At 39.4% G+C, this 15,000-nt stretch overlaps 1 protein-coding gene across 9 annotated transcripts in view; it reads left to right on the plus strand.

Annotated features, from left to right (window-relative positions):
• Positions 1-4,494: 4,494 nt before the first annotated feature.
• Positions 4,495-15,000, plus strand: part of LOC137993352 (carbohydrate sulfotransferase 11-like) — a 35,870-nt gene continuing 25,364 nt past the window's right edge. Inside the window, exons 1-5 of one of the 9 annotated variants that reach the window (XM_068839132.1) lie at positions 4,516-4,978; positions 6,796-6,974; positions 10,137-10,183; positions 10,547-10,594; positions 12,398-15,000. The exon at positions 12,398-15,000 is cut by the window's right edge and continues 2,114 nt beyond it. In XM_068839132.1, the coding sequence (XP_068695233.1) occupies positions 6,896-6,974; positions 10,137-10,183; positions 10,547-10,594; positions 12,398-13,225 (1,002 nt within the window). In that variant the 5' untranslated portion in view covers positions 4,516-4,978; positions 6,796-6,895 and the 3' untranslated portion in view covers positions 13,226-15,000. Of the gene's footprint in view, positions 4,979-6,795; positions 6,975-10,066; positions 10,184-10,546; positions 10,595-12,397 lie in introns of all 9 variants that reach the window. The other 8 variants (XM_068839133.1, XM_068839138.1, XM_068839139.1 and 5 more) reach the window with 8 other exon arrangements.

Consider the following 15,000-nt stretch of genomic DNA (forward strand, 5'->3'; position numbering starts at 1 on the left):
ATCACGGGAACATTAGAACCCATAAATGAGACAGCTTCCAACGTCAGTGGCTTCATAGCTCAGTTGGTTAGATCGTCGCACCGAGGTCACGGGTTTAAATCCCGTTGAAGTCCTGAATTTTTCAGGCTTCGTCTCTACGCAATTGCTAAAATTGCGTTCATAACTGCGAAGATCGTAACTGCATTTGATTTCATATCCGCAGTTCAATATATGATTCATTTCATACATCATTTCGTTACCGGTAATTTGTTACACTAAAAGTCATAGTCTTCCTAAATTGATTAAAACCAGGAGCCCAAAACCTGGAGCCTGCAACTCTAATACTTGGTTCACGTAACTGCATTTTCACAGATCAATGCAAGTCATTTTTAGACGAATTCTGAAATAAGATTTGGCTTGCGCGAGTGCCTATTCTCAATCACATGGGTAACAACTTCGCGTGCAAGACTTGTGATTGGCTGGAAAGGTCTGGTTTCGCGGAAAAATCAATCTAACAATAAATCGGTTTGAAAAAAACGCTCCTATTCATTGGCTCCTGTAAAAACCTAAAACATGCCCTCCCCCCTCAAAAAGGATAGTGCAGAACACTTCATGCGAAAAAAAAAATTGCTCCAAGGCCAATGGGGGGAAAACATCCATGCGAGCTGAAAAATTCTTATTTCATGACATGTAATAGTGAAGCTCCACATATTATAGACATTGGAGATCATGGGGAGTGCAAACCAATGGTCACTTGATATGGCGTCGTAGATGACGCCATACACCCTATAAAGAACAATACCTCGGGAAGGAAACATCGTTAGATAATCCTTGAAACTTGTAAAAAGTTAATAATCCTTGAAACTTGTGCAAAGTTATTACAGTATGTTGGAAGGCCAAGAGGAGGTAAATATCATAGACCATTTTTGCAGGTACGGCGGCCATTCTTTTATTTCAAATAGCTATTATGGGATGCACAGGGCGCAAATACATATTAATTTGCCTACTAAGCATCCCATAATGTCTTTCGAAACAATAGAAATCAAAATGGCCTTCGTATCTGCAAAAAGGTCTATGGCCACCTAGTATGACGCCAGTGATTACGTCATCAAAACTAATATCGATCTCGAGAAGAAAACATTAGCAGCCACCCAAACTTGGGCAAAGTTGTTTGGGGTCAAACATGGACACGTGCCATTATATCTGGTCTGAGAGGTCCACTTTTAGGCAGTGTGTAAGTCTTAATATAAGAAAAAAGCTACTCTGTCACTTATGTTGGTTGCCAGCAGACACTGAAACAACTACTACTGCGGTGTACGATCCCCCGGGGGACGGTAGTAGCAAGTCTGCAGCTTTCTGTCCGCATCTGAGTAAACTTGGAATTTGCCGACCCCTGGAAACTATGCTCTACAAGGTCATAGAATATCTAGCTAGACAGAAAAAAATGAATTTTCCAATTTAGAGACATTATCAGTGTTTTCTGCACCACGAGGAGTTACTCTACCTAATATGCATGGCCCACTACAGATCTTTCGGGATAAGATGACATTGTATATATACAGCAGCTAGTTTATTCAACTTTGAGATATGTCAACGTTGAAGTCCTGCATTTTTCATGCTTCTCTACGCAAGTGTTAAAATTACAATACACTAAAAAACGTTCTCTGGCTAAAATTTTGAAAAGAATATAAGCTTTCGGCTGTCGATCTACAGCCTTCCACGGATAAAACGTTGAATGTAAATTAGTGAAATATATACAGAAAAGGCGAGATAAAAATGATAAAAAGAACAGAGTAAAGGTATGAAAAATGGTGGCTATTGTTTAAAAAGAATTTTATACTGATTAGGAATCGGCTTAAAGTTATTGTCAGCATGCTTGGTAGAAGAGGTGTGTCAGGCCTCTAGAGTTTTCCTAACACGAAAAAGAGCCTTTGTCGATAACTCGAGAATGATTGAAATCAATGCGATGACCGAAAGACCACGCATGTTTCGCAATGTTTGACCCATTAGCACATGTTTTTACATTCCTAACGTGTTCTTTCTTGCGGGTTTCAAAGCAACGGCCAGTTTCACCTATATAACACCAATCACAATCGGCACAGGGTATTTTATAAACCACGTTGGGTTGGTGTTCAATAGCTGGTCTGAATTTAGGAGAAAAGGAATTCTTGTTGTAAAGTCTTGAGGGGCTTATTTACAACTCGGATATCGTGTCTTCGAAGAATTCTTGTTAGAGGTTGCGTAACACCATTGATAAAAGGAAGGACAGCAAAACCGTTAGGGTTCTCTTGAGGCGCAAAACCATTTAAAAAAAACATGGCAACCAATTCTTCAGGTGAAGGGATGGCATGTGTGGGTGGTTTGGAAAATTCTGCTTTAAGATATTGGAAATAACAAAGGAGGGATAGTTGTTGGCTCGTAGAGCATCAAAGACGTGATTGATTTCGGTATTTTCCCTTGCGGTGTACTTGGGAGTTTAATTGCGCGGTGTAGAGGGTCTCAGCTGTGCTGATCTTGTGGCGTTGGTTGTGGTGAGAAGAAAAGTCTAAATATCTGTCCGTGTGAGTTGCTTTGCGGTAAACATCAATAGTGATCGTGTTATCCTTGCGAGAAACCAAAGTATCCAAGAAGGCGATCTGTTGGTCAGATCCCTGTTCAATAGTGAATGAGATGTGTGGATCGATGGAATTAAGTGTAGTATGAAAAGAGTTAACAGCATCTCTTTTGATGATGCAGAAGCTATCATCCACGTAGCGTTTCCATACTTTAGGTTGTACTTCAGACATTCACTAATTTACATTCAACGTTTTATCCGAGGAAGGCTGTAGATCGACAGCCGAAAGCTTATATTCTTTTTCAAAATTTTTAGCCAGAGAACGTTTTTTATTGTATTTTAATATGCCTAATCCTGGCTGCGCTTCAATTTTTAATGCTAAAATTACGTTCATAACTGCCAGGATCATGGCTTCATATATCATTTCATTCGTTGAGATCTGTGTTGTTTCATCTCTGGGCGTCGGTGCACAACATAATTTTTAACGATTATCTTCCATCCCTTTATCGACGGTCTATATTGGCCACTACTCAGAAAACCAGGGGGAACATTAACTCAGACCTTCTCCCAATGGCATTGATGTTCTTCCTCAGGACAGTGAATCAGCTCATAGAGGTGACAAGTTTGCTCGGACCCCGGAGATCGCCACGATCTAGATGAAAATGCAATGTCGTTGATTAGCAATGATTCCGCAGTTACTAGTCATCTTGATGCGGTCAAGACATGCCACGACAAGATAACCCTGAACAAGAATTCCCACTAGATAACGCCACCACAGGTTCGCTTAGTTGCGTAGAGCAAGGGACAACAACAACCTCTAGGAATGTCAGTTCGATCGACAGACTGGTCAACGAAATCGTTTTGAAGGAACTAGAATCTGCAACTAGTATTGCTGTCCGACATCGGGTGTTTCGTGGCATCATCCATATCGCTGCTGTGTGTATGCGCTTTCGAGAGGTCCTGAAGACGCTTAGCAACATGCTGCATCGGTTATTTAATATTGTCAATTTTGGGAAGTGCCAGAAGACTTAGTCTAATGCGTAAGTTCGGGCCTGGCAGTAGACTAGACCCTAAAAAACTAGCATTGCTGGGAAAAGAAAAAGAAAAATGCCAGGACGCCTCTTCATTGGAGATTTTTCAAGCTATCAGGCGCACATATTTAGCTCTTCAATAGAATTTTATTGGAAAATAGAAAATAGAAAGAGTTTTTGGATAACAACTCAAAAAAATGCTTGGCCTTGTTAAAAAAAAACAAATACAATGAAATTCGACCAAGAATGCAATCTTAGTGACATGAAGGGACTCTGTAAGACCTTTTTGTGTTTTCATTGCCAGTAGACATCGGTAGTAAAGTTGACATATAGTGGATCACCACGGTCAAATATTTGTAAAACTCTAGAAGCGAAACAACCTTTATCGTCCGGCACTTCAGTGTATCCTCTTTGAGAATTGATATGTTATGAAAAATTTAGCAGTTTGGCGGGAAGACTTCTAATTATGGTACCAGCCTACAGTGTGGGTGTGATAACGTAAATGTGGTCTTCAGTTCGCAGTCAGCACAACTACAGAGTATTTGCAAGCCATTGAACAAAAAACGTGGCAAGTTCTTATCTATATTGGCTCCCGCTGTTTCAATATATTCAAAAACATTCATATTACATTTCAAAGATTCCGCTAAACGAGAAAAAATTTAAGGACATTGCGTTAAGGAACTATGCTTCCTGATCGACTCCTTGGTCTGTCAACCAACCATAAACAATATATCAAAAGAAAGCGTTTGTTTTTTCACTTTCCGGAAATCTTTTTTTCTTTTTTCCTGGCCTTTATCTAAGTAATGCATGCCATTAGACACCAAATATGACAGTCAAGTTGTATGCTTTATATAATTGATGGGAACCAACATATTTTTAGAGCCAGTATATACACGACAATAAATTACCCCCAAGCAAAAGAAAAAGAAATCGGCAACTGACCTCGCTTTTTTGTGACACTTTATAGATTTTACTCTGTCTAACGCCAAACGATTTTACTCCTCAATTCGGCCCATTTTAGGAGTCAATGGATTAAATGCAAGACAAGACATGAATATTTTGAAAATGTAGCCGGTGTATCATTACGACGTGACAGTCTTGTATCCGTTTTGCCTGTGTAAGTGGCGCTTTTTTTTCTTGTCAGCTAAAACAACACTGGTCTTTAAAATGCACGTATTTTAGCATTTCAGTCATGTTTCTGGATCTTGATAAGAACGTTGTTATGGTCAAAAACAGCCATGACAAAAAGAAAACACAAACTGGGTCATCGGTCATTATCGACTCCTGATCACGCATGATCAGTGACACTTTGTTCCGTAACATAAGGATACATAACGAGCGAGAACAAGATGTGATGAGGTTAGCGCTTAGAAAGACCTTTAGCCAGATATTATGAAGTAGATTTACAAGAAAGGTAAGAGGAAACTTTACCTGTCTCAGGTTATGGTAAACATGTGTTCACATGGCAAGCGTTTAAAGCGAAAGAAAAGCTTCGAAGCGATTTTTGCCATTTCCATTTCGATGCCTTTGTGTTGCCACACCTCAACCATGACAAGGCAGGAACGTTAGAAAACAAAATTAACAGAGATGAAGATAAAATAAAATTAGAAGAAAACTGGGGCAAGAGAACGCATAGAACTTACTATAACAGTACACTTCCTTTGTGTCGGTAATCTAAAGAGACTGTCTTCGACAAAGAATATCCGCAATATCGCGCAAGCAATTGCCTTACACGTCTTCTCGTAATTGACATGAGTATGTTTCAGAATTGTATCTTAGCATGCTAAATACAGGACGAACTTCAGTGATGATGAAGTTTTGGTTAGCCGGGAAACAACATTATGCCACCTAATTGACATGACGAGAATAATAGAGCCGTTGCCAAAAGGCATCATGCATAATTTTCTATCTGTGCATAGTTGATGTCTACATACATACATACATACCTACATACATCTTTATTTAACAATGCAGGTTAACCGTGAATTGGCAAGACCGACGTCCTGATGTGGACCTGCCTAACTACAGCTACTTAAATACAATCACCAGTAAATATAAAAATAAAATTAGAAAATTAAACAAAGTGTAAGTTTCTTCTTAATTACAATAATAATTAGATACATTTAAAAATACAAAACATAAATAATAAATTCGTATCTAAAACTATAAAAAGTCATTACTTTTCATTGAAACACAACAGGAGCCTCTGGAAAATTTATGCTATTCAGAAGATGCTTGTTCGCCTTAAGTCCAATCTTAAACGATCTTAAGTTTGCACATTCCTTGCACACTGATGACGATTATTTTCTTCTTCGTACTTTCTGGCTTAGTTTAACCATAGTTTATGCTATGGTTTAACAAAACAATCACCTTGAATCGACGTCTTGGTGTTTTTAAAAGATCGCCCACACGACAGTTTTCCTCGAGCTTCGCTCTCGGAAAACTGTTCGCTTCTCGGAACAGATAATGTCCGCGGACAAATATCCGAGCATATTTTCGCGCCAAATGAAGGCTATTGTTTATGTATTCTCCAAGAGTGCGTAGACGGGAATTATCGTATCTCTACTGAACTATGGTGTTAAAGTCGTCAAGTAAAAAAGTTCCCTCATCACGAAAAGATCTAATGTCATTCCTGTTTTCCAAAGCCAATGCTAAGGTTGTAGTTCAAGATCATCGATCATTCCATCACTGTGATACTGTACACTCCCTTAAGGCTCCATGACAGACGGGCAGTTCGAGTTTGTGAGGGGACGCTAGCGTTACCCACTTATGTTGTCACGCTATCAATGATTAAAAGCCCCCACACAGATGAAGGCAGGCATGTAAATGTTTGGTTTCCTGGTTTTCGCCAAGGCATATGACTGAAGGACGCATGGCATACTGTCACAAAAATTGTGTAACGATGCACATTTAAATAGTGTCGGGAAAGGTGATCTCAACGACCGAGAACAGAGAGTTGTCATAGAAAAAAAGGAAGCTACTTGATGTGCTATTCGAGCGGGTGTACTTCAAGGCTCCCTTATAATGTTTTTATATCGTTTTGCGTTTCCCCGGGTTCATATCAGTGGAATGCAAACGCAAGAGGCAAGAGGCTAGGTTGTGGTTGCTAGGTAACGTAGATTTGAGATTTAAAAAATTTGACCACTACCAATTAAGCACGAAACGTTTCACTCGTTGATGTAATAAATAGCGGCATTGACTAAAAATTTTCTCGTTTTGTCTTTTTCAAAGCAGACAAAGTCCTTCGGAACTGGGAAGTTCCGCTAGAAAAGCAGTCCTCATATTCTGACAGCAAATCCTATCGCTCTCTTTCGTTGTTTTCCGAAGCAAAATGCACGCCTGCCAGGTAAACTTCACCGTTCTGATGCTCCTGTGGTTGGCTTGTTTCTTCGTGCTAATTTCGTTGTCAGGTAAATTATGCTGCTTACTTTATTAAAAGAGAACCGTGGACCTAAGAATAAACATGTCATTTAACCAGCTGGGAGGTCCGTATTGGACACAGGGAGCTTATGCACCCGAGTTTTTTGAGACGTGGATGGGCAACCGGAAGAGAACTTTGCCCAAGGCCGCAGGCGAAGACGGTACTCAAGACAAAGGCACAATGAGATGCAGCTTTTTTTGAATACCGCTCTCCTCGCACAACGGTAAAAAGATGAGAGGTGAACATTAGGGAGCTTAAGTACGCGCGTTTTTCAGACGCGGACGGCAACCGGAAGAGAAAATTTCACGTACCAGGACAGAGTGGTGTCTCTCAGACTTTTATACTAATCATCTCTAATGGGCAATGTAAATGTGATTGTGTGAAAACAAGTTAAAAGGGAAACAGCTCACTTCCAGTTGCTTCCCGCGTCTCAAAAAACGCGCGTGCTTAAGCTCCCTTTTATTGCACTCATGTCTACTCCACTTTTACCATAATTGCTATTGGTTAAAGCCGATCTGTTTCGTCAGGAGCCCATTAGTAGCGTGCTCTCTGATATCTCTGGGAGATATTTTATGGAAACCCCTGCCTTCTTTCCCTAACTCTAATATGCACCTGCCTATATCAAAGGCCTTTCATTGACTCAGATTTTGAACGCGTTTAAAACATAGGTTTCGTAATTAATTATACCTTATAACGAAAGCGAAATTCGATCAAATGATGAAACGATGCAAACATTGTTGTTCGTTAAAAATCTTGGCAAACATGTTCTTTTTTAAACATGCTACAGAACCTAGTTTCCTAAGTCAATATGTATACTATTCCACAGTCTTGTTGCCGAAACAGCGAAAGAGCGTCAACCCTCTGTTTCTCTTATATATTTAGGGACAAACAGCATTCATGCTTGAGTATCTAGTGTTGCGGGAGTGCCGCTCATTATTCAAAATTAGTTTTCATTTAGATAATTTGGCAAATGCCCATTAATTCGTCCTTATACCTTATTAAGAATTTATCTATCTTATGCTGCTCATAAAACGGAATCCAAGCTAGCTTGTTTAAACAAAGCAACTGATCGTGTCATGCGATCGGCATAAGAATAACGCGTGCCGCACGTTTTTGCAATCTTAAGACCCTATAAACCGACTCTTAATCACAATTTGCTCCAACAACATTAACGTACGACATAACAGGGCGAATAATGCTATTATAAACTGAAGTCGCTGTTTAAGAGGTAGACAGGCTCGAATCGGTCAATGATTTCCGCATGAAATTTCAAAAGCACTACATATATATATTGATCTGGGAATTAGGTTAATTTCAGTCTACGAATTAAGTCGCCCGAGAGAAGCTCACTTGTTTGGTGCATCGAGCTAGTATTGGGAGTTTAAACGTGATATTTTAACGTTATTTAACGCCGATTTCCAATCCATGTTACACGCGACAACTTTTAACACAACTTTGTTGCGGCAACGGTATGTTATACACGAGACGATTTTTAAGGCAACATTGCTTGCAACATTTGAGCCCACATATATCGTTTTCCGTGATGCATTCTGGGACGATGTTACGTCAAAAGTCAACGGCGGGGGTGTTAGACGCACCAACTCAAACAAAATTCGGGCAATAATATTGTAGATTTTTGAAAGCGAGTCAAAAACTTACAACTTGTTGGAGACAGCGTTTTACGCAGCGATTTTGCGATAAAAAACGGCTCGTGTAACATTACCTTAAGATCTACGACGGCGACGTAGACGAAAACGTCACCCCAAAATATAACTTTGCTCTACCGTAAGTTTTTCGCGATAAGTCAATCTAGTTCGCACCGTAGAAGGGGACGAAGTATCCTAAAAATAAATTCGTACAAGGGTTTCAGAGTAAAAATAGAGACTAAAAGATTCACATTAATATTTGTACACACGGTGTTGTCGTCAAAACTTCAAATCTTGCAATTCACGTCGCTGTTAAAATGCGGGAGTGCCGCACGTGCAGCACGATTATTTTCCCTGTTTTAACCAATGATATGAGGGAAATTAAGCAACGACAACGGCGACGGCAACGCCAGAGCGTCACAAATAGACCTCTTTACAGTTGCGTGCTTAGTTACCTGGCCTTTAAATGAATAAGAGGTTGGTGTTGATACTTGCTGTGATACAGACCTCTATCATTTTCTTGTGTTAATGATATTGATGTCATGCTAATTAGTAAAAATTTAAATACGAAAGGCAGTGAGGTTTCTATCAAAACAAGGTCACCTCCAGCCTCATCTCCATTCATAGGCTTGGTAACTAAGCACACAACTGTAAAATGGACTATTTGCTCATTTGCTAAGCCTCCTTTACACTAGCAAGTTTCCTTGACAAGTTTTCCTTGGTAGTGTAAATGGAAAATATGACAAGTTTTCCTTGACAAGTGCACTTGACAAATAACTTACACTAGCAATATCATTCTTGACAAGTTCCTAGTTCACAAACTAGCGTCCTAATTTTTGAACAAGGACACTTGTCAAGGAAAAAATTGTCAATTTTTTTCCATTTACACTGCCAAGGAAAACTTGCCATGGAAAACGTGCTAGTGTAAATGAGGCTTTATTCAGTGACAAAAACAACAGCTTTCATTTCATTTTGTCCAATTCTTTGCCGTCGTCTAAAAAACAACATCGTGAAATACCCAAATTTGAGGTTTTATCAAGGACTTCAGCACTTGAGGATAAATTTTCATTTTTCCCCCAAATTAAGCGCCGTTCCGACCAGTGTCATTCTAGAGGAACTACCACACCTTTGTCATATTAAAAAGGCTGAAATAGTCACGAAGTGATTACAATAACGCGAATTTATAATTTGAGATGACGTTCTCACTGCCGTCGCGTCGCAACCGCGTCGTAGATCTTAAAGTCCCTATTTTGGCGGCGGAGCCACTGTATGTGAGCCACCAATGTGTCTTTCTCACACCCTTGCGGCTCCGCTGCCAAAATACTTAATCAATACAACAAACAAGGCTAATGAGTTAACAAGCGAACGATCGTGATATGTTGTTTTTTGAGGAGGGGAAGGACAACTTGAAAAGGACCCAATTTGTACCTTTCAGGCAAATTTAGCTTCTATCGATGTTTTTGTGATGAAAGGTTTTTAAAGTGGACTTGTTTTCGGTCTCTCAGGAATCAATAAAAAGTACACCACAGCATCAAAAGCTATCCCCACAAAGGTAAGTTGTGTGTGTCATCTTTTCTTAAAATCTGTCCTGCATGGACTTCTTTCCTGATTACCCTGAAACAATGAAAAATCACAATATATGTGTACCTCACCATATCTGCTTGTTAGATAGATAGAGTTCAAGAACAAATCATTCTTCAGGGACGTTTTATCGCTCAAACTATTAGTTAACTCTTTCCACAATTTGGCTCCAGTAGATGCAAAACCAATTTCATATTAGTTTGTGCGATTTTTTGGAAACTTAAGTTTTGTTTCTGAGCCCATGCAAACCAGCCATCTGTGTGTCGCCTATTGTGTCCCAAACAATAGGCGAATCTTTGCTGACGTCATTGTTTAAATTTTGTCTCACTAACAGAGTTTCCTGACAGAAGGCACTATGCCATTTCCATATTCACTTCAAAAGGTATAAAAGAACGTGTTAACCTTGGTTAAATCTCCAATCACAAGCCTTTGAGCTTTGATAACGAGCGAATTATTAGCCATGAACAACTGGGCCAAAGCGCTAATGAGCCCATTACAAACTTTTGTAAATTTCTGAATTTTCTTCATTACTCAGAGATTATCTGGTAAAACTGCGCGCAAAGTTTCCGAGATAGCTCATTATGCGATGGACTCTGAATACTCAGTACTGCTTTTTTGGCTGGTAGATTAGAAAACGATGGGCTTATGCCACTGAATGAGGCAAAAAATGTAAGCAAAGATTTCCCCATACAACAGTTAGTAAACGAAGGCTTTATTATTGTGCCAGTCAGGTTTTATAATCTTAGCACAGGTTTCATCCTTTTCAGCGACCTTAAAAGGAATCTCGGCAGAAAAACAATTCGGGCTAAAAACGGTTTTTTATACCTGTAAGTAAAACCGGTTTTAAAGTCTTAAACGTGGTGATTTGAACGCCTTCTCGAGCGCTTTACCCCTCATAAAAATTCGGTTGCATTTTTTTGCTTGAGGAAGATTTAATAAATCTGTCAATGTTCTTGTTCGCAGACTTGAGCATCTTGGTAAGTAAGAGACCAAATGTTCAGGACACTTATAGTTGTACACAATTTTGAAGATAAGTTCAATGAAAACGAAGAAATCTCCCACATTTCCTTAACGTCAAAATAACTTCATCTAACGACTGAAGGACAATACTATGACATCAGAGGGAAGTTAAATATATGTTATTCGCCAGCTGGGAGGTCCTTTTGGCAAAAAACTGTGACCGAGTTCTTGAAAATGCTGCCCGAGGCTACAGGCCGAGGGCAACTTTTTCAAGACCGAGGTCACGGACCGTCCCTTAGCTGGTAAATGACTTATTTGTTTTTTTTTTTTCTTCTCTCTCTCCCTTCCTCTCTGAAATCACTTGTTTAATTGTTGACTCGCACCGCGCTTGATAGCCAATGTAGTATTAAAGCGACTTCCAAACAGAACGTTTCAAAGGGAAATATTTTATTTGAATTCTATTTCCATACTTCTGTAAGTAAACGGATTCGGTGTCAAAAAAATTTAAGGTCATCACACAAGCCCACGAAACAAAGGCCAGGATTTCGCTCGCCGTGAGCGGGCCGGTGAGAAAATTCCAGTCGTTCCCGGAACCAATCAGATTGCAGGATTTGTTCAATTCCACCCCCTCACGCACTGAAAAAAAAAGATATGTATTAAACCAGTTTACAATGATAGTTCAACCGGCGTACTCCGGCCTTAAACAATAGAAAATTACAGAAGTTACATAAAATAAATTTCTCTTAGTATGCCATGTTGATGAATGTTTTGAACACGCAGTAAGTAAGAAATTTTCGCGGTAAACATTGCGCAATAAACATAGCGGCAACCTGGCATTTTAAAACTACATTCGAACCCTACGTTTGGGAACAACGTGGAAAAGTATCAACTTTAAAACTTTGAAACATGCTAAGAAGGTCATTAACTATAGTTTAGGCCCAAAACTCTTTTTAAGCCGAGATTGCCTTTAATTTGAGTGCTGGGTTGCCAGAATGCGGAAAAATCTTTTCGAAACTCGTCGTTGACACAGAAACGTTTGTTAACAACCTAATTGCTTTACTTTTAAATATTTTAATTACCTTTTCCATGTAAATCTCCTCAGGCACTCAGATAGGTTTTTCTTACGCGTGAGATAACTTCTCTAAAAGAGAAACTATTTTCGTTACCCATGCACAGTTTCAAACTACTCTAATTCTTTATCTTGTTTCTAAATCTACATATGCAGAAGACCGACGTCCAAGCTTTGGAAGAGAAACAAAGGGAGAGACAAGATCATCTTAAGAAATATTGCAAATCGCACAATCTTATCCATTTTAACGGAACTATTGACCGCAAAAAGTTGGCATATTTAATGGTAAACGAGAAGTATAAAGTACTGTATTGCTATATCCCTAAGGTGGCGTGTACTCAGTGGAATAAAGTATTTTTGGCTCTCAAAGAACGCCCGAATGTCCACCTTGACATTCACAATCCAGGAAACTACAAGTGGCTTAATAAAGGTTATTCTGACGAGGAAATTAAATGGAGGCTCCAAACTTACTTCAAATTTGTATTCGTTCGTGAGCCTTTCGAAAGGTTGCTGTCAGCCTACCAAGACAAGTTTGTTGAGACGCCAGATATACATTACATGGAAAGATATGCAACCAAGATTATAGACAACTTCAAGCACTACACAGATCGCAGTTCAGACAAAGAGTTAACATTTAAGAAATTCATATACTACATAACGAGCATTGGGTTCAACAACGATCGTCACTGGGCAACGTACGAAAGGCTCTGTCTTCCTTGCCATATACAGTACCACTTCATTGGTCATTTCAACGACATGCAAGAAGAAGCTCGGTACGTTCTCCGACGGACAGGAATGGACAAAGAAGTGACTTTTTCGCCTTTTCTTAGCCATAATACGTCGAGTAAAATGCTGGCGAATTTCGCTACGATTCCCAAAGCTAAGATTCTTCAGCTTGCTAAGCTCTTTGAGAAGGATTATCAAATGTTCAATTACCCCTTTCCAGGAGTTCTGTCAGACCTTCTGGGAGATATTACGAGTTAAGATTTATACTCGCTAAACACTGAGGAAAATGGAACGTTCAATTAACATTTTTAGGAAGGGAAAGGAACTTTATTCAAGTGTCTAGTCTTCTTAGCGCTGGAGCACTAATTCACTACTTGCACAAACCCCATAATACACCTCTTTTAGCCCCAAAAAATCTGCATAGGCATTGTTTTCGGCTTCTCTTGGGACATTTTCATGTCCCAGGAGAAATTGCAAACAATGGTTATTCAAAAGTTTTGGGGGTTAGTAGAGGTGTATTATGGTATATATGGTATTATGAACCTTACGGCGCCTGCACTCTCCTCCTGCTAACATGAATACGCCAATTACAGGCCCTTTTTATTGTTCTTCACCAAAACCAATGAGAAGACACTTTGTTTCAGGATTCCCCAGAGTTCTTCTCCCCCTCAGTCAAGAGAGGATCTCTGAGGTCGAGGTTGCTGGGTCCTGAAAATAGCGTCTTGTATTTCTCTTAATAACAAACCTCTATTCAGCGGGCACCTCTGTTAAGCGGACGCGCACACCAAAGTGCATTTTATTTCGATAATTTCTGTAAAAAAAACGTCTGTTAAGAGGGAATACGTGCAAAGTCGCCGTGTGTCGAAGAAGAGAAAGAGAGATCACCAGAAAATAAATTCAATGGAGAAGCGCTACAAACCCCTAGAAAAGCTTTTGGAATATGCAAGATCTAAAGGCAATGAGAAGCTTTCACTGGTCCTTTCAAAGTCAACAGATCCGCTGCAGGAAATGGTTCAATCTTCAAAACCAGAAGCAAGCCACAATTCGGGATTTCTTTGGAAAATAATGTGCCATGACTGTGACACTTGGAGAAAATGCAAAATGTATATTATGAAACATCGTTGCTGTTTTGAAAAATGAGAAAGATTACTAATACATTTACGTTGACCTTGAACAATCTGGAATGTTGTTTACATGGGATAAAAACCATTTAATGTGCTAATAATTAACAAATATTGTGCAACTATTTGTCCAAAAACGGACCTCTACTAAGTGCCCACCCTCTATTAAGCGGACAAAGGGTTGATTTTTACCTGTAGCTTAATGGAACCAAAAGCAAAGACTTGCATTCATTTTAGGCATCCTGCTGATGAATAGTCCGCTGTTTACAGATATTTCGCGACAATTATTTGTTGCCTGTCACCTCGCAAGGCTCATTTATACACAGTAGAATATATTTAGTTGTGTATAATTACAACAGTGAATGTATATCCTTGTTCAAGCCAAGCGGCTAGGAGTTTCTCCTCTGCACCTAACTCTTTATTTTGATGTTGCGGCTGAAAGGCTTGATATAATATGTGCAATTTGTTATACTCAAGTAAAGCTATGATCCTTGCGGTTATGAACGCAATTTTAGCAATTGCGTAGAGGAGAAGCCTGAAAAATTCAAGACTTCAACAATCATTGATTCATTCATCACGGGAACATTAGAACCCATAAATGAGACAGCTTCCAACGTCAGTGGCTTCATAGCTCAGTTGGTTAGATCGTCGCACCGAATTTACGGGTTTAAATCATTCATTTCATACATCATTTCGTTACCGGTAATTTGTTACACTAAAAGTCATAGTCTTTCCAAATTGATTAAAACCAGGAGCCCAGAAACTGGAGCCTACAACTCCAATACTTGGGCTACGTAACTGCATTTTCACAGATCAAGTCATTCTTATGAAATAACATTTGGCTTACGCGAGTGGCTATTCTCAATCACATGGGTAACAACTTCTCGTGCAAGACTTGTGATTGGCTGGAAA

This window comes from Montipora foliosa, chromosome 2, assembly GCF_036669935.1.
Source record: "Montipora foliosa isolate CH-2021 chromosome 2, ASM3666993v2, whole genome shotgun sequence".
NCBI lineage: Eukaryota > Metazoa > Cnidaria > Anthozoa > Scleractinia > Acroporidae > Montipora > Montipora foliosa.